General features: G+C 38.6%; 1 protein-coding gene across 1 annotated transcript in view; it reads left to right on the top strand.

Moving 5' to 3' along the window:
• PRRG1 (proline rich and Gla domain 1) overlaps positions 1-5,700 on the top strand; it is a 139,703-nt gene extending 134,003 nt beyond the window's left edge. Inside the window, exon 4 of the mRNA XM_077146756.1 lies at positions 1,560-5,700. Coding sequence (XP_077002871.1) covers positions 1,560-2,045 — 486 coding nt within the window. The 3' untranslated portion in view covers positions 2,046-5,700. The remainder of the gene's footprint in view (positions 1-1,559) is intronic.
• The last annotated feature ends 14,115 nt before the right edge of the window (positions 5,701-19,815 follow it).

The raw sequence follows: 19,815 nt of genomic DNA, 5'->3' as shown, positions 1-19,815 counted from the left end.
TTTTTTACGATTTTGGCTTATTTTAATATTGAACGTTGCATATTTTCCTCTGATTTTTATGAACAATTCATTGTGAATATGTATATTGCCTTTAGTAAATTACACAATATTTATTATAACACGTCCAAATTAATCTTAGAATCATGGAATGTTGGAACAGTAATGTACCTTTGACATCTGTTTCAGGGGTGAAAAATTGTGATGGTGTTGGGCCATTGTTATGTCCAAGTATATTTGAAAGGACTGTAAGGCTATGTAAATAAAACATGTGACTATAAAACAATCAGCTTTAGTACCCCAAATCTTACATTTGACCAGATTTGTGGATTTATGTAAATGTTATGCCCTGTTGGAACATCTGAGTTTGCAACCTCTGATCTAGTTCAGTACACCTTATTTTCTCATTTTCATAACGATACGACTCCCTTGGAAATGGATTCCAAAGGCTCCTCCCTTGAACCAGATATTTCAAATATCGTCAGTGACTTGTAGTACATGCAAATAAATATTATCAAGAGAAAAGCACTTATAGACTATGTTAATCATTGAAAATCAAGGTGACTAGGATTGGGATCCAGGCTGGTCTTTATATCAGTAGGGTATGAGATAGATTAACCAGTCATTTTGAAGTAGAGAGTTGATTATGATATGTAAAAAATTAATTATAATCACTGCTGTTTATTGAGTGTTTATTTGTCAAGCAGTTGACTAAATGCTGTGTGTGTGTGTGTGTGTGTGTGTGTGTGTGTGTGTATCTCATTTAATGTTCATACAGCCTATATGATACGTGAGGATTATTCTGATTTATAGGTGAGGAAACTAAGGCTTAGAGAGTAACTTACTCAGTTCTCAGGGCTATTTATTGGGTCAGGTTTCTTTTTATTTCCTTTTAAATCTTTCCCCCCATATCATTAAATACTTGAAACACGAGACCACATTTCATTTAGACTTCTGTTTAGAAATATCCTAACAATTTCTTTACTAACCAGAGTCTATAGTAAGAGCAATGCATAGTTTCAACATTCGGTATCCTGTACATCTCTGTACTGAACTTAGGGGTTAGAGAGGGAGTTGAGGAAAGTCTGGTGGAAGCAAATGCCAAATAGAACCATTAGAAAACATGTTCATCTGTTAAATGAGTACCAAAGCCTATTGTAGCTGAAATAACACATACTATTAATGATGATGGGAATTTGATGATGAGAACCTTGATAGATATTGAGAATGACTTTTTTACTTGTAATTTTAAAGGAAAATTATTTGCTATAATCAAGAAAGAAAATCCTCATTTTTAAATTTTTTCCTCTGACATGTGATAGCTCAAAATGTAAATAAAAAGATTGATGGGTTCTAACTGAACTTTTGGGGAGGATCCAGACTGGGTACCATAATTTATTTGTAATTTCTTGTCTTGGAAATTATAGGCTATGGGTTGTTTGAACCAACAAATTTGGTTTCGGTCTCTTGTTCATTATGTTCATTGACCCAGACATTTTTTCATCTGAATTTTCCATCTTTTGATTGTACTGATTTCAATTTATTTTGTCTTATATTTTCAGAAGGAATTTTGGAGCACCTACACAAAAGCACAGCAGGGAGAAAGTAACAGAGGAAGTGACTGGTTTCAATTTTACCTTACATTTCCATTGATCTTTGGTCTCTTCATTATCCTCCTTATCATTTTCCTAATCTGGAGATGCTTCCTAAGAAACAAAACTCATAGACAGACAGTGACTGAGAGCCACATTCCTTTCCCTCAGCACCTGAATATTAGCACGCCTCCGCCACCACCAGATGAAGTGTTTGATAGCAGTGGGTTGTCTCCAGGCTTTCTGGAATATGTGGTTGGGCGCTCAGATTCTGTCTCCACACGCTTGTCCAACTGTGACCCCCCACCAACCTATGAGGAGGCTACTGGCCAGGTGAACCTGAGGAGGAGTGAAACGGACCCTCATTTAGACCCACCTCCAGAGTATGAAGACATCGTCAACTCCAACTCAGCCAGTGCTATTGCTATGGTGCCTGTGGTCACCACCATCAAATAAAACTGCAAACTTCTTTCTACTCTAATCATTTTTAAAATGCTAATGAAAGGATTTTTTAGCACTTTACCACTACATAAATGTGCATTTCCTTATTTTGTTGTACCTTACAATATACCACTTCACACTTTGATTTGATTTCCTTTAATTTTGTTTCTACTAGAAATTTATTATCCGTGCTTATTTTTCCTACTGAATATTAATGAAGAATGAAAAATATTCTAATGAAGGTCTTCATGTGATAAAAGGACATATATACATACATATGTGTGTGTGTGTATATATATATACACATATGTGGGTATCAACACAGTAGAGGCTATTGTCTTAAAGTCTTTAACTTCTACTTCAATCACTTGTGAAGGGAGCATTACTCACCAAAATTGGAGGAAAAGACACCAACAGTTTGTGGAATAAATAGCAAGCAACATGCTGTTGAATTTTGCAAATAAGATAGACTGAGCATGTTTTGTAACTCTTACTGGCTTATGTTAACCTCCTATTTCTCCATCTACTTTCTAATGTAAAATCATGCATGTAGAAAATGTTAATTTTAGAAACATCTCAGAGAGAGAGTGAACAATAAATAATTTGCTTACGGTATAAAGAAAGTAAATAATTGGTCCTTAATGGTGTTTGGTGTGTTTTAGAGTAGGAATTTTTGGGGGGGTTGACCACTCCTCCCACCCACAGAAAATTAAAGCATATTTGCTTAGCATCTCTGAATGTCTCATGTAATTTGAATTAATATCTTGGGTTGAAAGCATTCTCTGGCAGCAGAATAACTTCTAAAGTGGATATATATATATATATATATATATATATATTACAGGGAATGGATACTGATTATGCCTTTGCTCACGTTTGGCAATACTATTTTCTTCTAACTGATTCATTACTTTTTACTTAGCTGTCTATTCTCTCACCAACCACAGACTCTCCAACCAGCTAAAAGTTGAATTAAAATGAAAAATTGGAAATTATTTTCTAAACGTTTTTAGATATGCTAAATTATTTGCCTCAAGATTAATAGGAGTTCGTTTCCCAGTGCCTGCCCATGCAAAAAAAAAAAAAAAAGATTAATAGGAGGCAAGTTTCCATTCAATAAGAACTGTGATTTTTAAATTGTTTTCCAGTTGATGGAGGAAGATTGCAAAATCAAGTTATATCCCTTCTCATGACTGTTGCCATTTCATTTTGTATTTTTATTGGATTTTCTTTCTAACTGCACGAATTTTACTTTTGTTTTGGAATGGAGAGAAGTGGTTGTGATTGAACTGTCCACATGAACTGGTCCCACAAGGAAAAGTTAAGACAGTTTCCTAAGAGGGCTTGTTTTGTATGCACTGATGGAAAATTCATTAGATTTGTTCAAGGAAATGTCTGTGCCACTCCCCAGCCTCCTTAGTGTTGGAGAAAATATACGATGAGCAGAAGGAATCATTCCCTGCTGGCTCTATCTCTGTCCCCACCAAACCCTCCAAATCCTGTTTGGAACCAAAGGAAGAAGGAAGAGTATTTGGGGGTTCCTGAACTTGGTGTCAGATGGCCTGAATCTTAATTCTGCTCTGCCACATACATGCCACATTACCTTGGGCCAGACCCATGTCTCTAAGCCTCAAATTGATCATCTCTAAAATGGGGATAATATTATTTACCCTGCCCTTTACCAGGGGCTTTAGAAGGATGAAATGACATGGTGTGTGTCAAAGTACTTTGTAAAATGTGAAGTGCTAAGCCTAAGGTGGTAGTGTTATACTATGTTACAGAGAGAGTTTTCTCCCTCTGTTTCCCTGAAGTTTATCAGAGCTGTCACATAGTCAGAAATAGAGCAGCTGCACCATAAATGGCTAACATCTTCCTAATTGGAATGTGTGGGCTATTAGTTAACCCCCTGCCATTCTCTAGTCTATACCAATGCTGTGCCAAAGTAAAGAACACAACCAGCTCAGTACAGAGAAGATTAAGCAAATGTTGGGAAGGAAACTAAAGCACGTGTGTTTAACTAACAGGTTTTGTAGTTTTATGATCTACAAGTGAATATATCTTAATGATCTGAGCAGAAATGACAATATTGTTTTGAACTTGGCCGTGAATACATGGCGATTTTTGGCTTCTTAGGTAATACTGAAGGTGGGAGTGTTTTATGCAGTGATTTGTGTGTGCATGTGTGGATTTTTTTTGTTTCATTTTGCTTTTGTTTTTTGTGTTTTCTGATGAAAATTAAGGCTCCTCTGTGTGGACTTTTATTTTTTTGGTTATGGCAGGCCTTCGATTAGACCAGCAGTTTTCCAAATATGGCCCTTGGACCCATCCTTCCAAGAGTCTGTGAAATCAAAACTATTTTCATAATAATATCAATACATTGTTTGCCTTTTCACTCTTATTCTCTCAAAAAAAGTGTTACAAAAATGTAAAACAATGCCACTCTTCTCACAAATCCTTTTTTTTTTGAAAATATATCTATTTTTCATAAAAATGTCATTTATGTTAGCATGTAATGGGTTTATTATTTTTTAGGTGAATTCATATGTCTAAAATATCTGTTTTGTTTCCTAATATAGTACTATTGATAGATATAAACCACAGAAACAAAAACCCTTTGGAGTCTGGATTCTCAATAAATTTTATGAATGCAGAGTAGTCCAGAGGTCAAAAATTTAAGAACCTGTGATTAGGTAATGGAACAGGATCTTCTACTAGTATCTATTCTTGCATTTATTTTGCATTTTCAGCTCCTGACCTTGGATTTAATTATGCCTCTTAGAGATACCTGAATTGCAGTATAACAATGAATGTTGATCCTCAAAACAAAAGCCAACTGCTTAAACTGATCAATGATGACAGCTTATTATATCCTTGGTCAAACAAAACACTATACATTATAGTGATACTGGCATCCGTCACAGATCTCATGGTGGCTTTCACGTGATAATGACAGGCTAAATAAAATATCACTTTCTTCAAGAAACATTGTTAGGTTTATTTCTTTTTTATTTTGATTGGGTTTGACATTTTGTTTTTAATCTTTAGCTACCCTATCTGGTTTTATAAACTCCTATTCTTCACATTATATTAAGGGGCTTGTTTGGAACAATATATATTTTTATGCTTTTATCTTTCTTACATAATTGATATTATATTCACCTTTGACCGTTTTTAATAAAGGTTTATTTTTGGAGAATATATATACTACTTTTCTTAAGCGGTAACTGAATTGAATCAACTGGTTTGCACTTAAATGAAAGAATAGGCTCTGTGGTTATGCAACAGAATGGTTTACAAGCCTCCACATACAGTGGTTGTGTCTGGAATCCCAGAAAGGGCATTTTCTGCCTTCCTGCTCTAAATGTCACAATGAGTTGTATCTGTTTAAAGTAAATAAAATTATTTTTTCCCTAATGACCAGTACAAATAGAAGTGCTGTGTTTGTTTCATTGTCAAGGATGACATTAAGATTGATGATCTGCTAAGATAAATGTGGAAGTAGCTTTAACTTGGTTCTGTGTAAATAGCATGTATTTTATTATAATATTTCACCTTTTTTAAACACTTGGTTTACATTAAATTATGGTATTTAACTATTTTTATGTTTATAATAGATAAGGTTTTTCTTACGTTTCTGTGTTTTGGAATGGAATGCTAAATAAAGCTATTTTTAAACCCAAGAGATTTCTTCTGCAATGTATTAATCATATTATCATTAGGCTTTTATTAACTGTAGTTTTATTTGCAAGGTAAAATTATTGTTTCCTTTTTCTTATGAATGTAGGGAATATCCCTCAGAAAGGAAATTAGAAATCATCTTATGGAAGATTCAGGGTATTCGCAGCATGAGTAAGAGCTTACTATACCACTTTATATAAAGCTAGTATGATGCAAAATGGGAACACTCGCTCCAAAGGAATAGTTTGAACTCCCTGCTGTAATGTTATTTCTCAGGTTCTGGTATTGATTATACATACAAGGAGATGCTTATTTGTGTTATGTAGTAGAGGAACAATTGCATTTGACATTTGAGAAGATGAGAAAGATTAGCACAAGTTGAAAAAATGTGACCACAAGCCATCTTCCTCAGTGTAGCTACCTCAAAGACCAAAAGTTTATTCATCATGTCATAAACCAAGCAAAGTAAATATGACTTGATCTTTGTAGTATAAAAAGTTCAAATTATTCCTACTTTATAGTAGGAATTTTCAATATACATTATTAGTCTAAGAATTCATTTTATAAGTAGATTTGTAAATAAAAAGGTACTTCTAAATTATGCATTTCAATTTCTAATAATTATATAACTTCCAGCTTAATGAACACATCCATACACTCGAACACCTAGATCAAGATATTTCCACCACCCCAGAAGGCTACCTCATATACTTTTCTTAAAAGTAATGTTCTTCTAACATGTCATCATAGATCAATTTTTAAAAGCTGATATTTATCTATGACTATATAGACTCCCTTTAAAAAAAAGTTCTTAAGGTATTTTGTGTGATACAAGTAAAATTTCCTGCTTGACCAAGGATTGATCCTGCCCCTGTCCTCTTCCTCAGATATCCCTTCCTCAGATATCACCCTGGAAGCATACCAAACTTTGGTTATTATAACCTTGAACACAGCCTACATGAACACATCTTGTTTCGAAAAAAGAGCGTATATCAAGATGTTTCCCCAATACTTAAATCCAAGCTCTGGCAATTAACACATTTGTTCCTCAACCACATGTAATCTGTAGAGTGGTTGCCATAAGCACAGACATACTTAAGTGAACTTCTTACCATCTCACTGTCAGTCACAGTAGCTGAAGCTGTTTGTACATAGTTCCTTTAATAAAGGCTTTTGCAATGATAACCACAGCATTTAATACCTCTTTCTCTGGAATCTCAATCATGCTGTTATAGGGTGGTTGGGGGCAGCCCTGGATGTGTCTTCTTTTAGAGAAAGTCTTGTTGCTGGTTCCCAGTACCTGGGAAACCCCAGACTGGCCACAGATGTCTATATGGGCCTCTGTTGCATGTCTTGTAGATATCTAAAAGAGTATGGTGATGCTCTCCAAACCCCAGCAGGGCGTCTCCTTGCTGGAAGAGCTGAAGTTGCAGTCAGCCAGCAAAGAGACAAAGTGGCTGGTGGCTGGTATAGAGTGGCCCCTGTTGTTTGCAGTGAGACTGACTACCAGCTGAGACCAAAGTATGTAAACTAGAAGAGATGCATTTGGAATGAGACATGAGGTCAACTGCAATTTTGCTGGTAACTGATATGGTGGGGAAGGTGGAAGACAAGGAGTCTAGGCCTGCCAGCATGCAAAAGGGTGTGGGAAAAAGCTCCCTCAAGTGAAGGTACTGGCTATAGTGAAGGCTCCCAATTGGGATACAAAGGCATAGAATCCTTTATTTAAAAAGCAAAAATGAGTCCAATGAGTTGATTGAGGTAATCAGCTCAGGATAAGGGAGTAGAAGCATGTATATGCTTGTCCCCTTATACAAAATAAGGTAAAACAGACTAGACCAGTGGGGAGCTCAATGGGCGCCTCTGCCAGAGAATCAAACAATGCACAGGAGGCAGGGCAAGATGGTGGCAGAGGAAGGTGTGGAATTTAGTTAGTCCTCTCAAGCAGCTAGTAAATAGCTAGAAACTAACGAAAACCTGCTTGGGGGACATCTGTGACAAGACACACATTGCACACCTGTCTGGAACCAGTGGAAGGGCTGAGAACACAGCACAGAACTGTAAGTAAAGCTGCCCAGTGCTGGAGGCTGGCACCACTCCACCACTGGCACAGCTTGTTCTGTCAGAAACACTTCCCCATGGGAAAAAGAAGCAGTCTCTGCTGTGAGCAAGGAAGGGCAGCTCAGCCAAGCTCCACCTGTAGTTTTAATTAACAAATTTGGACTGATGAATACAAGCTCCAAGCACATATAAACCAAGAACAAGCAGGAAAGGAATCCTGAGGTTTCTCCCAGCAGATAAAACAAAAAAAACAGATGTTTGGAGTCAGCCTAGCTCATGATATTGGGAAAGGGCTGTGCCCCAAGGCACATCAGCCCTGACCCAGGCAAGGGTGGAGTTAAGACAGGTCTGAGAGACAGAGTAGCAAATCAAGTAAAGGAGATAATTCCCTAAATGGCTTATCTTCCCAAAGAAAAGAAGGGGCAGGGGCCAGCTCAAGTGACGGCCCTCTATCAGAGAGTTCAGATGTCAGGGACTAAGCCCTAAGCCCACCTTCTACCTCAGCCTGTCTCAACAATGCCCATGGCAAGTACAGGTGACTTAGAATTCAAGTCACCACACCACTTTCCACTGGTGGACAGCTGCAGGCTGACAAGTACCACCTACTAGGCAGAATAAGAAAAGTACAGAACTTAGAGATTTCACAGGAATCTCTGACAACTTGCTGGGTCTCATCCCCAGGGTAACTTGATACTGACTACACCTGCCTCCTGAGACCTCAGCCTGTCTTGTCCAGAAAAATCTGATTGGGGTTGATCATATCTGGGGAGAACATCCTAAAATAAATAATTTTTAAAAAGGTTCCATTTAGGCAGGGTAGAAACCAGAAAAAAATGAGCTGAAAAAATTATGAAAAATTAAATAGAAACAATGCTAGAGGTCTGGAATAAGTTGAAAAGAACGTCAAAAAACATATAGAGAACAAACCCAACCAACAAGAAAACCTTAGGTAAAAGAGTGAAGATGACCTCCAGAATAAACTAATCAAGGACACAGATTCTCAGATGCCAAAAAAAAATTATAAGTCACACTAGGAAAAATGCAATATGGCCCAGTCAAAGGAAGAAACTAACACTTCAAATGAGATGCAGGAATTGAAACACCTAATTAATGTTCAAACAACCATGCTAAATCAATGCAAAAATCAAATCAACAAGTTTTACAAGATAAAAGTTATGAGGGCTATAAAAAAGGCACTGGGTGACCATAGAGAAGAACTGAAAAGCTTCAGAAAACAAATGGCACATCTTATGGAAATGAAAGGCACAATAGAAGAGATGAAAAACACAATGAAGACTTACAATAAAAGATTTGATGAGGCAGAAGAAAGGATTAGTGAACTAGAGGACTAGGCATTGAAATCCTACACACAAAAGAACAACAGGAAAAAGAATGGAAAAATATGAGCAGGGTCTTAGGGAATTAAATAACAAAATAAAAAACATGAATGCACATGTCATGGGTGTCCTAGAAGAAGAGAAGGGAAATGTGACAGTAAGAATAATGCAGGAATTAGTCACTGAAAATTTCCCATCTCTTATGAAAGACATAAAATTACACATCCAAGAAGTACAGCATACCCCAAACAGAATAGATCTGCATAAACCTACTCCAAAACACTTACTAATCAGATTCTCAAATGTCAACGACAAAGAGAGAATTCTGAAAGCAGCAAGAGAAAAGCAATCCATCACACACAAGGGAAACTCAAAAGTATGTGCTGATTTCTCAGCAGAAACCATGGAGGCAAGAAGGCAATGGTATGATATATTTAAGATACTGAAAGAGAAAAACTGCCACCCAAGGATAATGTACCCGGCAAAACAGTTTACTGGCAAAAGGGTAAAAAGAGAGAGAAAAAAAGCCATGACATATAAAATCCAAAAGACAAAATGGCAGAAGAAAATACTGCCTTTACCATAATAACATCAAATGTTAGTGGATTAAACTCCCCAATCAAAAAACATAGACTGGAGACTTGGTCCAAGATGGCGGCTTAGTGAGGTGTGGGATTTAGTTCATCCTCCAGAGCAGCTAGTAAATAGCCAGGAACAGTACAGAAAAACTGCTGGGCCACATCAGTAACTGGACACACAGCATACACCAATCTGAACAATCAGCTGGACCACATACAATCTCACCCAGAACCGTGAGCCCCACAAGCTGCAGGGGCCAGTGCTCCCCCACAGGCTGGTTCCCAGAGGGGAAAGGAAAGAGACTTTATAACAGCAAGGGGCCGAGCTCAACCAACCTCCAATTGTGGACTTAATTAACAAATTCTGACTACTAAAATAGAGCCCCAGCTCAGCTGAACCTTGAGTAAGGGCTGAGGTTACTGGTTTTGCCCTGGTGCAGAGGGGGCAGGGCTGACTGGAAAAGAAAAAAACAGAGGGTTTTTTTCAGATTGGACAGCACAAAATACTTGAAAGGGACTGGGCCCTGAAGGAAAGGAGGGAGCACATAGGACCTGGAGATACATAGAGCAATGTACCAACTTAAGCTCTTGATTGGCAAGTCTGAGCAATGGGGGTTCTGCTCTGAAAAGGATTTTTTATTTTCTTTTTTGTGGCTGTGTTTCTATGGCTTGGCTGCTCATTGCATACAACTGCAAGGCTTCTAAGGCTCCAACTGCCCAGGCAAGGGCAGAACTAAGCTTGTTGGAGAGGCAAAGAAGCTGGTCAGGGTGAAAGGAAGTAATTTCCTGGAGGTTGTGCCTTCTCCAGGAGAGGGGTGGAGCCCACCCAGCTCAGGTGGAATCCCTCCTTCAAGGAAATCAGATCCCAGCAGGGTCTGGAAAACTGACACAATTAAAGCCAGACTACAACCTCTCCTCTGTCTCAACCAGGCCCCCAACAGGGAGAGTCTGCTGAAGTTAAAGGTATCACATCACTTTATGCTGGTGGGATCTGCAGGCGGACAAGTGCCATATACTGGGCAGGATAGGAAAAACATAGGGTCTAGAGGCTTCATAGGAAAGTCTGCCAACCTGCTGTGTCTCATCCTCAGGGAAAACTGATGCAGATGACTCTTTCCTCCTGAGAGGAGGCCAGTCTGGTCTGGGAAAATCTGACTGGATCTATAATGTCTAAGTAGAACCTCCTAAGGGAAAAGGTAAAAAAAGGCACCATATAGGCAGGGCAAGAAACAAGAAAACAATAACTGAAAAATTCTGATCTGTTAAAACCTAAGCTAGAATTCTAGAATAAACTGAACTGAATGTCAAAGAACAGATAGACAACAAAGTCACCCAGCAAGAAAATCCTAGGTAAAAAAGTGAAAACAATCCCAGAATAAACTAATTAAGGAAATTAAATGTCTAGACACCAGCAAAAAATAATGAATCATACTAGGAAAATTGAAGATATGGCCCACTCAAAGGAACAAACCAACAATTCAAATGAGATAGAGGAGTTGAAACAATTAATTCAGGAAGTTTGACCAGACATGGAAAATCTCATCAAAAATCAAATCAGTGAATTGAGGGAGGATATAAAGAAGGCAAGGGATGAACAAAAAGAAGAAATTGAAAGACTGAAAAAACAAATCACAGAACTTATGGGAATGAAAGGCACAGTTGAAAAAAGAGTGAAGATGAAAAGATGAAGAGATGAAAAAAACAATGGAAACCTACAATGGTATATTTCAAAAGGCAGAAGATAGGATTAGTGAACTGGAGGACGGGCATCTGAAATCCAACAAGCAAAAGAAAATATGGGGAAAAGAATGGAAAAATATCAGCAGAGACTCAGGGAATTGAATGACAACATGAAGCACATGAATATACATGTTTTGGGTGTCCCAGAAGGAAAAGGGAAGGGAAAAGGAGGAGAAAAACTAATGGAGGAAATTATCACTGAAAATTTCCCAACTCTTATGAAAGACTTAAAATTACAGATCCAAGAAGTGCAATATACCCCAAACAGAGTAGATACAAATAGATGTACTCAAGACAATACTAATCAGAATGTCAGATGTCAAAGAGAAAGAGAATTTTGGAAGCAGCAAGAGAAAAGCAATCCATCACATACAAGAGAAGCCCAATAAGACTGTGTAGATTTCTCAGCAGAAACCATGGAGGCAAGAAGACAGTGGCATGATATATTTAAGATACTAAAAGAGAAAAACTGCCAACCAAGAATTCTATATCCAGCAAAAATTGTCCTTCAATAATGAAGGGGGAATTAAAACATTTTCAGGCAAAAAAATCACTGAGAGAATTTGTGACCAAGAGACTGGCTCTAAAGGAAATACTAAAGAGAGCACTAGAGACAGATAGGAAAAGACAGCATAGAGAGGTGTGGAGAAGCGCATAGAAATGAAGACTATCAGTAAAGGTAAAAAGAAGAAAAATTACATATGACATATAAAATCCAAAAGGCAAAATGATAGAAGAAAGTACTGCCCTTAAAAGTAAATGGTTGGGAAAAGATATTTCATGCAAACAACAATCAGAAAAGAGCAGGAGTAGCTATATTAATATCCAACAAATTAGACTTCAAATGTAAAACAATTAAAAGAGACAAAGAAGGACACTATGGAACAATTCAAAAAGAAGACATAACAATCATAAATATTTATGCATCGAACCAGAGTGCTCCAAAATACATGAGGCAAACACTGAAAAGAGAAATAGACACATCTACCATAATAGTTGGAGAGATCAATTCCCTGCTCTTTTCAATAGAACATCTAAACAGGGGATCAATAAAGAAACAGAGAATTTGAATAATATAATAAAGAAACTAGACTTCACAGACATTCATAGAAAAAACTACACCCCACAACAACAGGATACACCTTTTTCTCGAGTGCTCATGAATCATTCTCAAGGACAGACCATATCCTGGGTCACAAAGCAAGTCTCAGTAAATTTAAAAAAGATTGAAATCATACAAAACACTTTCTCAGATCATAAAGGAATGAAGTTGGAAATCAATAACAGGCAGAGGGCCAGAAAATTCACAAATATATGGAGGCTCAACAACATACTCTTAAACAACAAGTGTGTCAAGGAAGAAATTAAAAGAGAAATCAGTAGATTTCTCGAGGCCAATGAAAATGAAAACACAACATATCAAAATTTATGAGATGCAGCAAAGGCAGTGCTAAGAGGGAAATTTATAGCCCTAAATGCCTATATCAAAAAAAGAAGAGAGCACAAAAATCGACGAGTTAACTGTGCACTTGGAAGAACAAGACAAAGAACAGTCAACTAACCCCAAAGCAAGCAAAAAGGAAAGAAATAACGAAGATTAAAGCAGAAATAAATGAAATTGAGAACATGAAAGCAATCGAGAAAATCAACAAAACCAGAAGTTGGTTCTATAAGAAAATCAGTAAGATTGATGGACCCTTAGCAAGGTTGACAAAAAGAAGAAGACAGAGTATGCAAATAAATAAAATCAGAAATAGAAGAGGAGACATAACCACTGACCTGCAGAAATAAAGGAGATAATGAGAGGATACTATGAGCAACTTTATGCTAATAAACTAGACAATGTAGATGAAATGGAGAGCTTCCTAGAAAGGCATGAACAACCAACATTGACTTGAGAAGAAATAGACGACCTCAACAAACTAATTATAAGTAAAGAAAGCTAATTAGTCATTAAGAAGTTCCCCAAAAAGAAAAGTCCAAGACCAGATGATTTCACATGTGAATTCTACCAAACATTCAAGAAAAGATTAATACCAATCCTGCTCAAACTCTCCAAAAAATTTGGAGAGAAGGGAGGGCTACCAAACTCATTCTATGAAGCCAACATCACCCTCATACCAAAGCCAGACAAAGACACTACAAGAAAAGAAAATTACAGACCAATCTGTCTAATGAATATAGATGCAAAAATCCTCAACAAAATTCTTGCAAATCGAATCCAGCAGCACATTAAAATAATTATACACCATGACCAAGTAGGATTCATACCAGGTATGAAAGGATGGTTCAACATAAGAAAATCAATTAATGTAATACACCATATCAACAAATCAAAGCAGAAAAACCACATGATCATCTTGATTGATGCAGAAAAGGCATTTGACAAAATTCAACATCCTTTCTTGTTGAAAACACTTCAAAGGATAAGAATAGAAGGGAACTTCCTCAACATGATAAAGGGAATATATGTAAAACCACAGCTAACATCATCCTCAATGGGGAAAAACTGAAAACTTTACCCCTAAGATGAGGAACAAGAGAAGGATGTCCACTATCACCATTGTTATTCAACATTGTGTTGGACGTTCTAGCCAGAGCAATTAGCCAAGAAAAAGAAATACAAGGCATCGAAATTGGAAAGGAAGAAGTACTACTCTCACTGTAGATGATATGATACTGTATGTCAAAACCCCTGAAAAATCCACATCAAAACTACAAGAACTAATGAATGAGTAAAGCAAAGTGGTAGATTGCAAGATCAACACTCAAAAATTTGTATTGTTTCTGTACACTAGTAATGAGCAATCTGAGGGGGAAATCAGGAAAAATTCCATTTACAATTGCAACCAAAAGGATAAAATGTTTAGGAATAAATTTAACTGAGGATACAAAAGGCCTATACAAAGAAAACTACAAGAAATTGTTAAAGAAATCACAGAAGACCTAAATAAATGGAAGGACATACTGTGTTCATGGATTGGAAGACTAAATGTAGTTAAGATGTCAGTTCTACCTAAATTGATTTATAGATTCAATACAATACCAATTAAAATTTTAAAAACTTACTTTTCAGAAATAGAAAAATGAATAACCGAATTTTTATCTGGGAGGGTGGATGCTCCATTAACTAAAAATATCCTGACAAAGAAAAATGAAGTCGGAGGTCTCATACCACCTGACTTTAAGGTGGACTACAAAGCTGCAGTGGTCAAAACAGCATGGTACTGGCATAAAGATAGATACACTGACAAATGGAATCGAATAGAGTGTTCAGATATAGACCCTCTCATCTATGGACAATTCATCTTTGATAAGGCAGTCAAGCCAACTCACCTGGGACAGAACAGTCTCTTCAATAAGTAGTGCCTGGAGAACTGCATATCCACATGAAAAGAATGAAAGAGGATCCATATCTCACACCCTATACAAAAATTAACTCAAAATGGATCAAAGACATTAGATCTATGACCATACAACTTTTAGAAGAAAATGTGGGGAAATATCTTATAAATCTTATAATAGGAGGCAGTTTCCTAGATCTTACACCCAAAGCATGAGCATTGAAGAAAGAAATAGATAAATGGGCACTCCTCAAAATTAAACACTTTTGTGCATCAAAGAACTTTGTCAAGAAAGTAAAAAAAACAGCCTACACAATGGGAGAGTATATTTGGAAATGATATATCAGATAAGGGTCTAGTATCCAGAATATATAAAGAGATTGTTCAACTCAACAACAAAAAGACAAACAACCCGATTACAAAATAGGCAAAAGACATGAAGAGACACTTCTCAGAAGAGGAAATACAAATGGCTAAAAGGCACATGAAAAGATGCTCAACTTCCCTGGCTCTTAGGGAAATGCAAATCAAAACCACAATGAAATATCATCTCATACTCACCAGAATGGCCATTATCAATAAAACAGAAAACAATAAGTGCTGGAAAGGATATGGAGAAAGAGGCACACTTATCCATTATTGGTGGAAATGTAAAATGGTACAACTGCTGTAGAAGGCAGTTCGGCGGTTCCTCAGGAAGCTAAAAATAGAATTGCCATATGATCTGGCAATACCATTGCTAGGAATCTACTCAGAAGACATGAGTGCAAGGACACAAATGGACATTTGCACACCAATGTTTATAGCAGCATTATTTACAATAAAAAAGAGATGGTAACAACCAAAATGTCCATCAACAAACGAGTGGCTAAACAATCTGTGGTATATATATATACAATGGAATATTATGCAACTGTAAGACAGAATAAAGTCATGAAGCCTGTAACAACAAGGATGGACCTTGAGGACATAATGCTGAGTGAGATTAGACAGAAAAAAAAAGACAAATACTGTATGGTCTTACTGATATGAACTAACATTAATGGATGAGATGGAGAATTTCAGTTGAGAACAGAGGTGTATTAGTTAGGGTTCTCTAGAGAAACAGAATCAACAGGGAACACTCGCAAATATAAAATTTATAAAAGTGTCTCATGTAAGCGCAGGAATGCAGAGTCCAAAATCTGTATGGCAGGCTGTGAAGCTGATGATTCTGATGGAGGGTCTGGACGAACTCCACAGGAGATGCTCACCAGCCGAATCAGGAAGAGACTGTCTCTTCTGAATCCTCCTTAAAAGGCTTCCAATGATCAGATTAAACATACTTATTGCAGAAGACACTCCCCTTTGGCTGATTACAAATGGAATCAGCTGTGGATGCAGCTGACATGATCATGATTTAATTCTATGAAATGTCCTCATCACAGCAGACAGGCCAGCACTCGCCCAACCAGACAAACAGATACCACCACTTGGCCAAGTTGAAACATGAACCTGACCATGACAGTCCACCCCTTGTCAACTTGGCAGCTACACGTACTACCTTAAACCATACCTAATTTATAAATAAAAAACAATAAAATACACATTTTTTCTTTCACCTAACAATACTCAACTGTCCTACATATAACTGTAAACACATTAAATCTCTCCAGAATAGGGTGCAAATCCTTGGGCAACATTCATTCTTATACTTGATATCTTACAACTTAAAAAGTGTAACATGAACAAAACAGCATTACAGTCCTTGTTTCTGTAACTGAACAAGTGGTCAAAGTTCATATTTATCACTACCTTCTTCCACTACCTATTCCATGTTCCCTTTACCCTCAGCAAGCACTTCAGCTGGCCGTGGTTCTTTGCCTGGTGGGGTGACCCAAACCTTCATTCCTGAGGTTTCAGAGCCATTGGTAATCCTGCCTTGATTGGGTTTTTGCAGTTTTCCATTGATTTTAATTACAGGGCATGGTAGTACTAAAAGACACCCTAGGGACTCTCCTATATTCCAAGAAAACTCTTCTTTACTTCCATCATGTAGTTGCAGTTCTACTTCCCCCTGATAGTCAGGGTCAATCACCCTGGACAATAATGTAATCCCTTTCTTGACTTGTTGATTCAGTGGCATAAGTAGCCCAAAGTGACCAGGTGGCAGTCTTAACTTCCAGTTCAGTGGAATCATTGTTGTTTCTCCTGGAGGAAGCACGTCCCGTTTTTTTTTTTTGTTTTTTTTTTTTTGTCTTTTCTTTTTTACATGGGTAGGAACTGGGAACTGAACCTGGGTCCTTTGGCATGGCAGGCAAGCATTCTTGCCTGCTGAGCCACCATGGCCCACCCAGCACTCCCCATTTTGAAACTAAAACCTGTAGACCAGCAGAGCTCAGGGTCGCAGGGACAGGAAGCAAAAATTTTCCTGGTGGATCACTAGGGGTAATAGTGAGTGGTACCACTCCCATTTCCACCCTTTGGTTCCTGGACCCATGGATCCTGGCTATGGGAGAAACAGCACCATATAGCAGACACTGATTCAGAACATATACAGCTTCCTGGAGGACATTACCTCAGCCTTTCAAGGTATTGCCACCTAGTTCACACTGTAATTGAGTTTTCAAAAGGCCATTGCACTGTTCTATCAATCCAACTGCTTCTGGATGATGGGGAACATGGTAAGACCAGAGAATTCCATGAGCATGTGCCCATTCCTGCACTTCATTTGCTGTGAAGTGTGTTCCTTGATCAGAAGCAATGCTATGCAGAATATCATAACGATGGATAAGGCATTCTGTAAGCCCATGGATGGTAGTTTTAGCAGAAGCATTGCGTGCAGGGAAAGCAAACCCATATCCAGAGTATGTGTCTATTCCAATTAGAACAAATTGCTGCCCTTTCCATGAAGGGAATGGTCCAATGTAATCAACCTACCACCATGTAGCTGGCTGGTCACCTCGGGAAATGGTGCCATATCAGGGACTGAGTGTGAGTCTCTGCTACTGGCAGACTGGGCACTCAGCAGTGGCTGTAGCCAAGTCAGCCTTGGTGAATGGAAGTCAATATTGCTAAGCCCATGCATAACCTCCATCCCTACCACCATGACCACTTTGTTCATGAGCCCATTGGGCAATGGCAGGAGTTACTGGGGAAAGAGGCTGACTGGTATCCGCAAAATGGGTCATCTTATCCATTTGATTATGAAAACCTTCCTCTGCTGAAGTCACCCTCTGGTGCGTGTTCACATGGACGCAAATATCTTCATGTTTTTAGCCCACTCAGAAAGGTTTATCCACATACTTCTTCCCCAGACCTCTTTGTCACAATTTTCCAATTATGGTCTTTCCAAGTCCCTGACCATCCAGCCAAACCATTAGCAACAGCCCATGAGTCAGTATACAAACACTCCTCTGGCCAGTTTTCCTTCCAAGCAAAATCAACAACCAGGTGCACTGCTTGAAGTTCTGCCCACTGGGAAGATTTACCCTCACCATTGTCCATCAAGGACACCCCAGAAAGGGGGTTGGAGAGCTGCAGCTGTCCACTTTTGGGTGATACCTGCATATCATGCTGAACCATCTGTAAACCAGGCCCGAGCTTTCTCTTCCTCAGTCAATGCACTGTAAGGAACTCCCCAAGAGGCCATAGCTCTGGTCTAGGAAAGAGAAGGTAATGTGGCAGGAGTGGAGGCCGTGGGCATTTGGGCCACTTCTTCATGTAAATTACTTGTGCCTTCAGGACCTGCTCTGGCCCTATCTTGTATATACCATTTCCATTTTACAATAGAGTGCTGCTGTGCACACCCAACTTTATAGCTTGGTGGGTCAGACAACACCCAGCTCATGATAGGCAACTCAGGTCTCATGGTAACTTGGTGGCCCAAGATTAAGCATTTGGTCTCTACTAAGGCCCAGTAGAAGGCCAAAAGTAGTTTCTCAAAAGGAGAGTAGTTATCTGCAGCAGATGGTAAGGCTTTGCTCCAAAATCCTAAGGCTCTGCATTGCGATTCTCCTACAGGGGCCTGCTAAAGGCTCCAAACAGCATCTTTGTTTGCCACTGACACTTCCAGTACCATTGGATCTGCTGGATCATACGGCCCAAGTGGCAGAGCAGCTTGTATAGCAGCCTGGACCTGTCTCAGAGCCTCCTCTTGTTCAGGTCCCCACTCAAAATTAGCAGCTTTTCTGGTCACTCGATAAATGGGCCAGAGTAGCACACCCAAATGAGGAATATGTTGTCGCCAAAATCCAAATAGGCCAACTAGGTGTTGTGCCTCTTTTTTGGTCGTAGGAAGGGCCAGATGCAGCAGCTTAATGCTTCACCTTAGAAGGGATATCTTGACATTCCCCACACCACTGGACACCTAGAAATTTCACTGAGGTGGAAGGCCCCTGTATTTTTGTTGGATTTATCTCCCATCCTCTGACATGCAAATGCCTTACCAGTAAGTCTAGAGTAGTTGCTACTTCTTGCTCACTAGGTCCAATCAACATGATATCATCAATATAATGGACTGGTGTGATGTCTCATGGGAGGGAGAAATGATCAAGGTCCCTGTGGACGAGATTATGACATAGGGCTGGAGAGTTGATATACCACTGAGGTAAGACAGTGGAAGTATATTGCTAACTTTGCCAGCTGAAAGCAAACTGTTTGTGGTGGTCCTTACTGATAGCTATTGAGAAAAAAGCATTTGCCAGATCAATAGCTGCATACCAGGTACCAAGGGATGTGCTTATTTGCTCAAGCAATGATACCACATCTGGAACAGCAGCTGCAATTGGAGTTACCACCTGGTTGAGCTTATGATAATCCACCATCATCCTCCAAGACCCATCTGTTTTCAGCACAGGCCAAGTAGGAGAGTTGAATGGGAACATGGCGGAAATCACCAACCCTGCATCCTTCAAGTCTGTAAGAGTGGCAGTAATCTCAGCAATCCTTCCAGGAATCCGGTATTGCTTCTGATTTACTATTTTGCTCAGTAGGGGCAGTTCTAGTGGCTTCCACTTGGCGTTTTCCACTGTAATAGCCCTCACTGCACGAGTTAGAGAGCCAATGT

This window comes from Tamandua tetradactyla, chromosome X (genome assembly GCF_023851605.1).
Source record: "Tamandua tetradactyla isolate mTamTet1 chromosome X, mTamTet1.pri, whole genome shotgun sequence".
Taxonomy (NCBI): domain Eukaryota; kingdom Metazoa; phylum Chordata; class Mammalia; order Pilosa; family Myrmecophagidae; genus Tamandua; species Tamandua tetradactyla.
The sequence above is the reverse complement of the archived record's forward strand: the minus strand, read 5'-3'. Positions and strand labels throughout refer to the sequence as shown.